Here is a 13,776-nt window from a genome sequence, read left to right on the forward strand (position 1 = left end):
AAAAAAAAAAAAAAAAATCAAGCGGGAGGACTAGAGAGTGGGCTGTTCTTCCAAAGGACCTGGTTCAATTCCTAGCACCCGCATGGTAGCTCACAATTGTCTGTAACTCCAGTTCCAGGGGATGTGACATCCTCATATAGATCATAAAATAAAAATAAATTAAAAAAAAAATCAAATCAAGCTAGACTGGATGGTGTACCGAATGCCTGTAATTCCATTAGTTGTCTTCCAAGCTTTGAAATAGTGACTTCGAGGTCAGTCCAACTACTATATGAAACACTGTCTCTAAAATCTGAAAAAAATTAAATTCTTATGGCATAAGACTGGGTTATATTCCAGTGATAGGGCATTTGCCTAACATGTACAAAAGCCCTTGATTTGATCTCCAGCAACACAGAGTCACAGTATAAAAACAAAAACGACAGACAAGTAGGCTGGGGGAAGACTGTTTAGTTGGTAAAATACTTGCTGTGAAAAGTCTGGTGACCTGAGTTTAATTACCAGCCCCAGGCAAAAAGCTGAGCAAGGTAGCAAAAGCTCTTCATCCTAGTGCAAGAGAATCCTCGAGGCTTGTCAGACACGATCTTGTCTGACACGGTCTAGCTGAGTCAATGAGCTCTAGGGTCAGGAGGTAGAGTGCATCTGCTTGCCAGCATCCATGAAGTCCTGGGTTCAATCTCTAACTCTGCTTAAACTGGGTAGTATAGCATATGCCCACAAACAGAAAGTGGAGATAGGAAGAGAAGAAGGTCAAGGCCATCCTTTGCTACATATAAGTTCTAGAACAGCCTGGGAAGATGAGACACCTTATGAAAGAAAGAAAGGGGAGGGGGGCGTAGGGAAGGGAAGGAAAGAATAAAAAGGAGGAAGAGGGGAGGGAGAGGGTGTGTGTGTGATGGAAGGCCAAGATTTCAGCAAGCAAGTAAACAAAATCACTGCATGCTTGTGGTGCTGGAAGTTAAACTCTGGCACTTTCCCTTAGCCTCAATAAAAATGAAACAGACTTAACATCCTTGTTCTCTTTTAAGTTCTGGAGACAGTGTCATGTAGCCGTGGGGTGGGAGGAATGAGAGATGGTAGAACCTGAATGAATGGTAGGCAAGTGCTGAGTCCTCTTGGTTGTTTGTTTTATTAGAACACGGACTACAAAGTAACCTAGGTTAACCTCAAACTTAATTGTTTTAAAATTACATTGTAAAAAAAGATAATTGGTTATGTGTGTGCATGGGCTCAAACACACCACAGTGCACCTATAGGAGGCTAGAGGACAGGTAACTTCTGGGACTTGGTGTTCTCCCAACGGGAGAGTTTTACAGAGACAGGTTCAAGAGAGAACAAACTAGACACAGGTGAAGAATGGGCCAGAGAACGAGAAGGAGCAGAAGATCAGAGCAGATTGCCAAAGTTAGTTTGAGGCCAAGCAGAGCAGTTCAGGAGAAGCAGAGAGACAGAGAAGCCAGATTGAATCAGTTAGTGTGGAGAGGAGATTGAGCCAAAACAGCTGAGCTGATCCAGCCAGTCAGGGCTCGGAAAGAAAAAGAAAGGGTGAGCTTATTCCGCAGTAGGTCTCAGAGGCTGAAAACAATCTAGGCCTAGATAAGATTACTGGAGGCTAGAAGCTTCCAGGGCAAAGCCAAGGTTAGCAGACAGAGGCAGTACACTTCTGAGACGACAATTCCCAATAGGAGAATAAAAGCTACTTTTACCTCCTACCATTCCTGCTTCATTATATTTTTTTATTACAAGATGGCATGGTGACACACTCCTGTCAAACAAGTACTTGGGAGATGGAAGCAGGAAATCAACTTATACCTGACTACACAGCAAGTTCAAAGACAGACTGGTCTATATAAGACACTGTACCAAAACCACAAAATAATATACACACTTAAAAAACAGACTTATTTTATTCACATGAGTATTTTGTCTGCATGTATGCATGTGCACCATACTGAAGTTACAAACTATTGTGAGCTACCTGAAGGGGGAGCTAGAAATTAAACTTGGCTTCTTTACAAGAGCAACAAGTGCTTTTAACTGATAAGCTATCACTCCAGCCCCCAAAATAGTAATTTTTTGTTTGTTTTTATGAGAAAGGGTCTTACTATGTAGCTTTGGCTGTCCTAAACTCAGACCAAGCTGGCCTTGAATTCAGAGATCTACCTGCCTCTGCTTCCCAAGTGCTGGAACTAAAGGCATATACCACTATGTCTGGCCCCATAAATAGTAATTATTATCATTAGATCTTCTGCCCTCTAGGCCCCATTTAAATGCCTTGTAAAGTACTTATGGGTAATTGGTACACATGTGCAAAAGCAAGTGGCAGAGACATTAGAGACACAAAAAGAAAAAAAAATAGAGGTTATATGGAAGGAGCTCAGTAAAGGAGAGGGCACGGGGAAAGCCTTGTGGGACTACTAGAGCATGCATAATAGTACAAGTGGACTAGCTAGCAGATAGATGAAGATGGGAATAGTACAAATGGGCCTAGATTAACAATGGAAAAAGGGCCATTGACAAAAAAACACTATGCCAGGGCTATGTCTGAATAGTAGGACACCTGGAGCATGTGTGAGGCCCAGGGCTCAACCTCAAGAACCACAGAACCAAGAACAAAGAACAGGTGTGTACACACACCATAGTAAGACAGAAAATTTGGTGCTATTAAGAAATAAGCTTGGGGCTGGAGATATGGCTCAGCAGGTAAGAGCACTGACTGCTCTTCTGAAGGTCTTGAGTTCAAATCCCAGCAACTACATGGTGGCTCACAACCACCCATAATGAGATCTGATGCCCTCTTCTGGCATGTCTGAAGTCAGCTACAGTTTACTTACATATAATAAATAAATCTTTGGGCCTGAGCAGGCAGAGTTGATCGGAACGAGCGAGCAGAGGTCCTAAAAATTCAGTTCCCAACAACCACATGAAGTCTCACAAATTTCTGTACAGCTACAGTGTGCTGACATACATAAAAATAAATAAATAAGTCTTAAAAAGAAAGAAAGAAAGAAAGAAAGAAAGAAAGAAAGAAAGAAAGAAGGAAGGAAGCTTGGAAAGAAAGAAAGAAAGAAAGAAAGGAAGAAAGAAAGAAAGAAAGAAAGAAAGAAAGAAAGAAAGAAAGAAGTAAGCGAGCTTGGACTGGAGAGATGGCTCAGAGGTTAAGAGCACTGACTGCTCTTACAGAGGTCCTGAGTTCAATTCCCACCAAGAACATGGTGGCTCACAACCATCTGTAATGGGATCTGGTGCCCTCTTCAGGCATGTAGGCACACATGCAGGCACAACACTGTATATAATAAATAAATAAATATGCTTGAGATTATTTGTGGTTATTCAGATTCCATGACTGAATAGCCTGTTCTTACAATCATTCTGTAAATGACTATGTGGAATTCAAATGGAAAATGGCAGTGCATGCTGACAGTCAAATCGGGAATCAAACTTACCCTCTGCAATGTCTGAGCATGATGTCCCAATGGCTGTGTCCCCACTGTCAGCAATGCTTGAGCAGCGGCTGAAGCGGCTCCGAAAGGTCTCTGAGATAACTGGTGTCTGCCACTCAGTTCCCAGAGAACTGCCTTTTTGAATCACATTGGAACCTGTAACAAGAGGCATTTTTCACTTTAGTGTGAGCCAGCTGATGAAATTGAATTAAGCACTTTTTTGGAGTGTAAGGTCAGTAAATTTTTATTAGGTGACTTCACATGCAATTCCTTAACTGACTATCCACATTGTTGAAGCTCAAGATTTCTCAAGATAGGCCCCTTTCAAAGAATTAGTGCTTAATCCAGTTGTATTATTAGCCCTGTATTACAAGAACAAACTATTTAGTTTAATAATCAAACACCTAGAGCTACATTCTACCTCAGTTATACCTACTGACATATAAAACCTTATCATAACAACATAGAAAGACTCACAATAGAGCCATGCTCTAAGCATGCACTATACTGCAATGTAGTTCTTGAAAACCTAATCAGCAATAAGACATTCCAAGCAGGTTGACTGCTAACAAAGCAGTACATGGAAAACCCCAGGGCCTTATTTTGTAATGGCTATGTCCACGGCAAACTGGATTAAACCTGTAAAACAGCAGCAGGCCACATCTTTCTTATTCTCAGCCCCATTTCAGCTACTATGAACTCCTTAATTTACTTTTTTAAAAAAAAGATTTATTTATTATATGTAGGTACACTGTAGCTGTCTTCAAACACTCCAGAAGAGGGCGTCAGATCTCATTATGGATGGTTGTGAGCCACCATGTGGTTGCTGGGATTTGAACTCAGGACCTTCAGAAGAGCAGTCAGTGCTCTTAACCACTGAGCCATCTCTCTAGTCCCCCTTAATTTACTTTTGTTGTTTAGTTTTATTTTACTACTGTTGTAGTTTGTTTTGGCTTTTGAGACATGATCTTAAAATGAAGCCTAGGTTAGCCTGGCACTTGCTATGCATGCCAACTAGGCTGGTCTCAAACTTACAGAGATTAGCCTGTCTCTGCTTCCAGAATTCTGGGATTAAAGGCATGTTCTATATGTTTATCACTCTGTAGTACAGGTTGGTTTCAAACTCATGGCAATTCGCCTATATTAGCCTCCTGAGTAACTGGAATTACAATGTGTGCCACTGGGCTCACCACAGTTAGCTGATTTTTTGTTTGTTTGTTTGGGTTTTGGGGTTTTTTTTTCCAAGACAGGGTTTCTCCTGGAACTCACTCTGTAGACCAGGCTGACCTCAAACTCAGAAATCCGCCTGCCTCTGCTTCCCAAGTGCTGGGATTAAAGGCGTGCACCACCACTGCCCGGCGAGTTAGCTGATTTTTAATGAAAATAACATAAAACCTGAAAATATTAAAAGATAGAAATAAGATCTGCCAAGAAGCCTGGTATAGTGCCACATACCCATAATCCTGTTCTTGGAAGGTAAAAGTAAAAGGACAGCCACATTTATATAGCTAGTTCCAAGCCAGTCAAGGCTACAAAGAGAGACCCTGTCTTAAAAAACAAGTCATCTTAAGGGATTTTGGTTTTTTTCCTTGTCTTTTTTCCTTTTTTGGGGGGTGGGGGTGGGGGAGGAAGCAGGCAATAGAGTCCTGCCTCACTACACACACACAATTTATTGAAAACTTGAAACTATACTACTTTACCTAGTTTACAGAGAAGAGAGCAGTGGTATACATGTCCAGGTCCAATATCTGCATACTTTACATGGGTTCTCAATGGCTGAGGTTAGCATTCTGAACCTAAATATTCTTCAATGTACAGCTTATGTAGCCTACATAGCACAGAATGATTTAATATCCCTGGTCTTTACAAACTAATTATCAGTAGCAACCCTCATTCAATCACAATGATGTGTGAATTACCTACCCTACATGTCCCAAGGTCACCCAAAGAACAGATATTTATTTCGGGTCCTTGTTGAAAACTACTGCCAGTCTGAACCAGGGTACCCACAACAGGTCAGTCGGATAAATTTTGAAAATGAATCCAAAAAGGTTAAGGTGAGTCGGTGTGGTAGTGCATCTAGTCCTAGCAGAGCTAGGCATCTCACTGAGTTCAAGGTTAGCCAGGGCTACAGAGCAAGTTGCAGTCCAGCCAGTGTTACACAGTGAGGACACTACAAAGACCCCATGTATGGGGCTGGAGAAAAGAGCCCCTGCTCTTCCAGGGGACCCAGACTGGATTCCCAGCACCCACATGGCAGCTCACAACCATCTCTAGCTCCAGTTCCATGGGATCTGATACCCTCTTCTGGCCTCTGAAGGCACCAGGCATGCACTTGGTATACAGACATACATGCAGGCAGAACACTCTTTTTTTTTTTTTAAAGATTTATTTATTATATGTAAGTACACTGCAGCTGTCCTCAGACACTCCAGAAGACGGCGCCAGATCTCGTTACGGATGGTTGTGAGCCACCATGTGGTTGCTGGGATTTGAACTCTGGACCTTCAGAAGAGCAATCGGGTGCTCTTACCCACTGAGCCATCTCACCAGCCCCAGGCAGAGCTCTCTTATACACATCAAATCTTTAAAAAATTTAAATGAAAAAAGTTAAAGAAAACACTCCAGTTTTTGAGCAAGTAAAAAAAAAAAAAGACTAACAGGATCTGACTTCAAAGCTTCTTTAATGTACTGTTAGGCAAGTTGGATTAGAATTTTTTAAAAATTAACATGTCATAGAAATGGCTCAGTGGTTAAGAGCACACATTGCTCTAGATGAATATCTAAGTTCAGTTCCCAGCACCTACTCTGGGTGGCTCAGAACTACCTGTGACTTCAGCTCTAGGGGGATCCATCATCCTTTTTCTGGCCTGGCCTGACACTTGTAGTCATGTGCATACACATACTTCATTTGAAAGTCTTTAAAATCTATCTCAACATTTGGGAATCCAAGTCAAGAAGTTGTTCCCAGTTCTGAGTCCAGCCTGGACTCAGCCAGTTCTTGTCTACGAAACAAACAAATAAGCAAAAAATAAACCAAGTTTTACAAAGACTTAAATCCAAATTATTTTTGTTTTTGAGACAATTTCACCTATGCCTTCAAACTCTTGATCCTCTTGCCTTGACCTCAAGTGTGGGGCTGCAGGTGTTACAGGCGTGTACCACCAGTACCGGCTTGTTTAAAAATCATTTGTTTATTTGTTCTTTTTTTTTTTCTTTGTAGCTCAGTAGAAGAGCTTGCATCTACAAAGCTCAAGTCTAGCAACACCAAAAAATTAAAATTAAAATAAAAAATAAACCAAATATATTATTTCTCTTTGAGGTGGGTTCAGGATGTGCACATAAAATAACACCGGGGTGTGTGTGTATGTGTGTGACCTTGAACCTGCAACCTGCCTGCCTCCCAAGAGCTGCATGTGGACACAACATCATGATCAGCTTACAGTTACATTATTTTTAAAACCTGTTAATTTCCTAAGTTGTATCAGAAGAGCCACATAAGCAAATGCACCAGCAGCGATTTATTCTCCATGTAACTTAGGTGCCAAAGCTTAAGTTGAAACTGGAATACGGCTCTACAGACTATTCATCCTAGAGCTGGCAAACGCCTTGTTCCGTCAAGGTTAGTGCGTCTGCCACGTTCACCATTTTCCTCTTACCTCCTATTCACAGCGCACACTCTTAGTTTCTCCTGAAGGCAGCCTTTCTCTAAGGACTCCCACTGTTTGAATTATACTCTGATTTGAAAAAATATACCTGCTCTATATACACACAAATTATTTATTTATATATAGTTGTTGGGTTTTTTAAAAGATTTATTTATTATAATACATTATAATACATATAAGACACTGTAGTGTCTTCAGACATGCCAGAAGAGGGCATCAGATCTCATTACGGATGGTTGTGAGCCACCATGTGGTTGCTGGGATTTGAACTCAGGACCTTCGGAAGAGCAGTCAGTGCTCTTACCTGCTGAGCCATCTCACCAGCCCTTATATATAGTTTTATAGGCAAGGTTTCTTTGTGTATCCTTGGCTGGCCTGGAATGTGCTCTGTAGACCAGGCTGGCCTTGAACTCAGAGATTCATCTGCCTCTGCTCCAGAGTGCTGGGATTAAAATTGTACCACCATGCCCAGTTTATCTGACGTATTTGAGTTACTTATACTATATTTTCATACCTAGGTGTGGTGCCCCACACTTATAACCCCAGCACTTGGAAGGTGAAGACAGGAGGATCAGGATTTCAAGGTCACCTTTGGCTACAAATGAAGTTTCAGACCTGCCTGGGGTATACAGTCTTAAGCTTAACGTCACCAGCAGCATCTGTATAACTAGGTGGGGTGGCATAGAGTGATTGCCTCAAGTATAAGGTCAGACTGGTCTATACAGTGAATTCCTGGTCAGCCAGGACCTCAGGACATCATCACCCCGGCCAAGCCAACAAAACTGAAACCAAACCAACAAAATCCCCCTTTGGTGTATGTGCTTGTGTTGCTGTAAATCTGAAAAACATGCTACTGGAGACAACAAAAAAGGCAGGAAACTTTGTTAGGAATTGCTATCTTGCATTAATATTAAAATTATAATTTACCTATAAGATAGTGCAGGGCACATGGCAAATATTCAATAACTACTGAAGGCATCTTGAAGTCACGCAGATGCTTATCATGAGGCCTACTGTGAGAAGCAAGCTGGCCAACAGAAAGGCTCAGGGGAGAAGCACTTAGGCACAACCTTGGCAACATGAGTCTGATGCCCAGATCCCACAAGGTGGGAGGAGAAAACAACCCTGAGAGTTGCTATCTGACCTCCATGGCACCTGCACACTCGAGCGCACACACACACACACACACACACACACTACACACATAAAAATGAAGGAAAAAAAAGGGGGGAGGGGGAGAAAGAAGAGATGGCAAACCTAAGAAGATACTACAAAAATGTACCAGGGTCTACCATGAGCCAGGTTCTATGAGACTCTGAAGATAAAAAGCATTTGTCTAGTTAAAGTTGAATAATAATAATAATAAAAATGTCATTTCTTGACAAATATCTCAAAAAAAAAATCAAGTTATTTTACTATTCTGATCTGAAATTTGCTTCCATAACTAAATCCCTCTCTGTATTTGTATGTGTATTTATATACACATACTTCATATACCTACAGTGTGCATCCATTGAGCTTTTAAAAGTGTGTCAATCCATTCTAGAGATAAATTCACAGCTCTCTTGGTACAAGAGATGGCGGGCATTCAAGAATTCCAGTCTTTGTGGAGTAGCACAAAAGTAGAACACAGTGATTCATGCTGTTCCTCCCTGACTTCACTCAGAACTATGTCTCATAGACATAGAACTTAACCTCTGGACTCCACATGCACAAGAGAGCATACCTGCACACACACACACACACACACACACACACACACACACACACAAATAGAAGAAGTCGAAATTTAATACAGAAGACGACTTACCTGGTGAAGTAGCATGAGTCCTGTCATTTGGGTATTTTTCTTGCATGGCCATCAGTTACCTGAGACAACTGCAGAATGAAAGAGTAACCAGTCAGAATTTCCAGTATCTTTGTAAAAATTATGTATATCTCTGTTCCCATTAGATGAAACAAACAAAACAAAACAAAACCCACCATAAACTTGACATAAGAATAACAAATTCTGTTCCCTCCTAACTCTAACATATTCTGACATTAGACTGTGTGTGCGCACACATGTGTGTATGTGTGTTTATGTGTGTATGTGTGTTGGTGTTCCAACTGCCCAATTCTCAGCTAGTGATACCCATGCTTATCAACTAACTACAAATCAACGGTCCCATGACTCCCTCCTAGAGTTTATTTGCTAGAATGGTTTACAGAACTCAAGGAATCTTTATTTTTACTAGTTTAGATTAGGCATGATGGAACACATCTATAATTCCAGCACTCAAGAGGCAGAGGCAGGAGAATTAACCACAAATTCAAGGCCAGCCTAGTTTACATAATAATAATCCAGGTCAATCAGAACTATATACCTTGTTTAGAAAAATAAATTATGGTCTTATTATAAAGATACTACAAGCCAGGCAGTGGTGGCACACACCTTTAATCCCAACACTCGGGAGGCAGAGGCAGGCGGATTTCTGAGTTCAAGGCCAGCCTGGTCTACAGAGTGAGTTCCAGGACAGCCAGGGCTAGACAGAGAAACTCGGTCTCAAACCCCCTCGCCCCCAAGAAAAGATATTGTAGCTAGGTGTGGTACTACATACCCATAATACTATACTTGGGAAGTTGAGGCAGAAGAATTACCACAAATCTGTGCAACACAATGAGACTGCCTTCAACAAACAAAACAAAACAGGAAAAAAGGAGGAAAGTGGGATATTACAAGAGACACAGGTAAAGAGATGCATATGTCAAAGGCAAATAAGCTTCAAAGAGAACTCACTCCCTTGCGTTGGCTACTGATGGAGAAGTTAGAAATGATGAACTGTCTCATAAAGGGTTTACGAATAAACTTGGTTGAGAAAATATAAGTTACACAAAAGTAGAATTTAGCTAAAGGAGTACTGCCTCAAATATGACTGGAAGATATAGGTGGCACACTAACCAGATTTGCTGGGCACTGTAGAAAGCTAAGAAAATAGGGCTTTACTCCTAACAATTAGAAGCTTAGAGTTACTAAGGATGTTATAAAGGTTTGTAAAGGTTTGCCCACCAAGACTGCTGCCCATTAAGCTCTACTGCCAAATCAAAAGGAGTGAGTTCTGCCAGGCAGGCAGAGTAATCCTGGGTACCACCTCCCCCCACCCCAGAAAAAAGAACTACAAAAACTACCCAGGGGCTATCAGTCAACAAATACTTATTAGCATATGAAAGATACATAGCATTTTGAAGATTTTAAGGCTATTTTACTAGTATACAACAAGCAAGAGAAGAAACAAAAACCTATCTTACAAAAGCATACCATATACTCATTTTCCCATATTTTACACTGCACAGTATTTTAAGGCTAGAGGGACTGCTTAGCGGTTAAGAGCACCAGCTGTTCTAGAGGACAAAACTTTGATTCCCAGGCTGGAGAGATGGCTCAGCATATAAGAGCACTGACTGCTCTTCCAGAGGTCCTGAGTTCAATTCCCAGCAACCACATGGTGCCTCATGACCATGTATAGAATGGAATCCAATGCCCTCTTCTGGTGTGTCTGAAGACAGCTACAGTGTACTCATATACATAAAATAAATCTTTAAAAAGAAATCACTTAAAAAAAAACAAAAAACAAAACTTTGATTCCCAGCATTCCCTGGGTGGCTCATAACTACTTATAACTTTAGGAAGTCAACACTCTTTCAGGTCTCTGGTGGCAGGCAGTAGGTACACATACGTAACCCAAAAAACTATCTAGACAAAACACCCGTATATAAATCTTTAATCCCTGCATGAAGAGGCAGAGGTGGAGACATCTCTGTAAGTTCAAGGCCACCCTGGCCTAGACAGAGAGTTCCAGATTCACAAAGCTACACAGAGACCTTGTCTAAATAAATAAATAAATAAATAAATAACCAAACCCAACAGCAAAAATTAAGTAAACAGGGGCATGGTGACACACACATGTACTCCCAACTACTCAAGAGGCTGGGATAGAAAAACTGCTGGATACTATAAAAAGTTCAAGAAATATATAACCTGGGAAGTACCTAACAAGATCACATCTCAAAAAAACAAACAGGGGCTGGAAAGAGGCTCAGTCAGTGGTTAAGTCAGTCAGTGTACTACTCTCACAGGAGACCTGAGTTCAGTTCTAAGCACCCATGTCAGACAGATCACAGCAAGCTGTAACTGCAGCTCCAGGGGACCCAATCCCCTATTCTGGACTTCATGGGCCCTTGCACTCACACCTCACATGCTCATACCACACACATATACATAAAATTAAAATTAAAAAAAAATTTTTTTTGGCTCACACCTTTGATCCTAGCACACAGACAGCAGAGGCAGTTGGATCTGAGAGTTTGGGCAAGCCTGGTCTACAGAATGAATTCCAGAACAGCCCTTGCTACACAGAGAAAAAATAAAATAAAATAGCTAACATTTACTGTATGTGTGCACAACAGCGCACCTGTGGAAGCAAGAGGACAAACTGTCAGGGTCAGTTCTGTACTTCCACCATGCAGATGAGGATCCCACTTGGATGGCTGGGCTTGAGACAAGGGCCTCTACATGCTACTCACCTCACCCAAACTGTGGAGGCCTCTTCTGAGGTAATGTCTCTTTACACTGATTCAGCGGGACTGGCTGGCTATACTACCCTTACCTCCAAAGTACTCGGGTCAGAGACGCATACTGCTGAGCCTACTGGGAATCCAAATCCAGTTCCTCGTGATTTGTAGCCAGCTCCCTAAGTCCCACACAGGTTTTCTTTTTTCTTTTCTTTATTTCTTTTTTTTTTTTCAAGACAGGGTTTCTCTGTGTAGCCCTAGCTGTCCTGGAACTCACTCGGTAGACCAGGCTGGCCTCGAATTCAGAAATCCACCTGCCTCTGCCTCTCAAGTGCTGGGATTAAAGGTGTTCGCCATCACTGCCCGGCTCACACGGGTTTTCTTAAGCCATTCTCTGTTTATTTCTTTCAAAGTACTAATACATGAAAACTTTAGGGTGAGGGCATAAAACAGAGTTTCACTTATGCCAGGTTGGCCTCAAACTTACTAGGTAGCTAAAAATGACCCTGAACTTGTGATCTTCATCCTTCTAATTCCTGACTGCAGAGATATCAGACCTAAGAAACCATGTTTTAAATTTTCAAACAAATTATTCATACTATGATTATCATTCTGATGTGTATGTGTACCATACTGCATGTGTAGAAAATAAGTGGGTAGCTATGGCGGTTTGAATAAGCTTGGCCCAGAGAGGGGCACTATTAGAAGGTGGGGCCTTGTTGGAAGAAATGTGTCATTGTGGGCATAGGCTTTGTGACCTTCATCCTAGCTCCCCGGAAGCCAGTCTTGTGTTTGTTCAGTCTTCTTTGGAACAAGATGTAGAACTCTCAGCTCTTCTTACACCATGCCTGCCTGAACACTGCTATCTGGGAGACACAGGTTAAGACTATTCTAGGTTCTTGCCTTTAATCCCAGCATTCAGAGGGCAGAAGCAGGTGGATCTCTTTGAGTTCAAGGCCAGTCTGGTCTATAGATTGAGTTCCAGGATAGCCAGGAATCCCTGTCTGGAAAAACAAACAAACAAGGACTATTTTGGGCTACATGAGACCCTATCCCAGAAAACCAAAATGAAATAAACAAAGGAAGGAAGGAGGGATGGAAAGAGAGGAGGATGAAGTCAACTGTCAATGCTAACAAGGAGACAGCATTGTGGCCAGCAATGAGTGGAATTTCTCCTTACAGCCCTTCACTCAGGTCACTAAGTGAAGCTAAGTTCCATTTATTAAGTATTTAAACAGCTACACATAGGAAAAAACACTGTATACATGCAGGATATGGGTATGGGCTTCTCAAGAGGACTTCGTTAAGGTGTCTTTACAACAGCTAGGATGCTGTGGCTAAGTCCTTTTGCTCAAAGAATGTAATTTATAACAAGAGTTACCATTAAGCAAAGTCTAAGATTACAGTAAAAATATATTACCTAATTTAGTTATTTTTGTAAGATCGTTTCATGAGGTGCATTGTTTAGATTTGTGGAAGTACTAATATGGTAGACTCAAGACTACAAACACACCAGCCCTAAGTATACAATTATCTGTTGTTTTTAATGACATTATTTGAGATGTCATTAGGAAAGCAAACAAAAATGGGGGGGGGCACAACAGGAATTCAGAAACTCTGAATTTATGAGTGCCCAAAATAATTTGAAAAAATTTACAGGATACAATTCTTAGAGGTGAAATTCATTTTTGAAAGGGTTTGAAAAAAGGTGGTTATATGGTACTAATTAATGTACTTTACTGATCTCTACAGTGCTATCTTAGCAACAACCCAAGGGGCCATCAACTCACTACAGTACTAACATAATGGAACCATACTCTAAAGCCACATTTCCTTCATAAAAGTATCAAGTGAGCACCCAGGAAGCACAAACCGGAAGCCTGAGGATCCAGGTTAGCCTGAGCCACACACTGAGTCTCTAAAACAAATGGGCTTGAGAGATGGGTCAGAGGTGGGCTGGAGAGATGGGTCAGAGGTGGGCTGGAGAGATGGGTCAGTGGGTGGGCTGGAGAGATGGGTCAGAGGTGGGCTGGAGAGATGGGTCAGAGGTGGGCTGGAGAGATGGGTCAGAGGTGGGCTGGAGAGATGGGTCAGTGGGTGGGCTGGAGAGATGG

General features: G+C 41.6%; 1 protein-coding gene across 2 annotated transcripts in view; it reads right to left on the bottom strand.

The window, feature by feature from the left end:
* The window catches only part of Cep85 (centrosomal protein 85), a 52,747-nt gene that overhangs the window by 29,026 nt on the left and 9,945 nt on the right, over positions 1-13,776 (bottom strand). For both annotated transcript variants that reach the window (XM_021160249.1, XM_029476304.1), the window contains 2 exons: positions 8,922-8,989; positions 3,447-3,599 (listed from right to left, as the gene is read on the bottom strand). In XM_021160249.1, coding sequence (XP_021015908.1) covers positions 3,447-3,599; positions 8,922-8,973 — 205 coding nt within the window. In that variant the 5' untranslated portion in view covers positions 8,974-8,989. The remainder of the gene's footprint in view (positions 1-3,446; positions 3,600-8,921; positions 8,990-13,776) is intronic.

This window comes from Mus caroli, chromosome 4, assembly GCF_900094665.2.
Source record: "Mus caroli chromosome 4, CAROLI_EIJ_v1.1, whole genome shotgun sequence".
NCBI classification, from domain to species: Eukaryota; Metazoa; Chordata; class Mammalia; order Rodentia; family Muridae; genus Mus; species Mus caroli.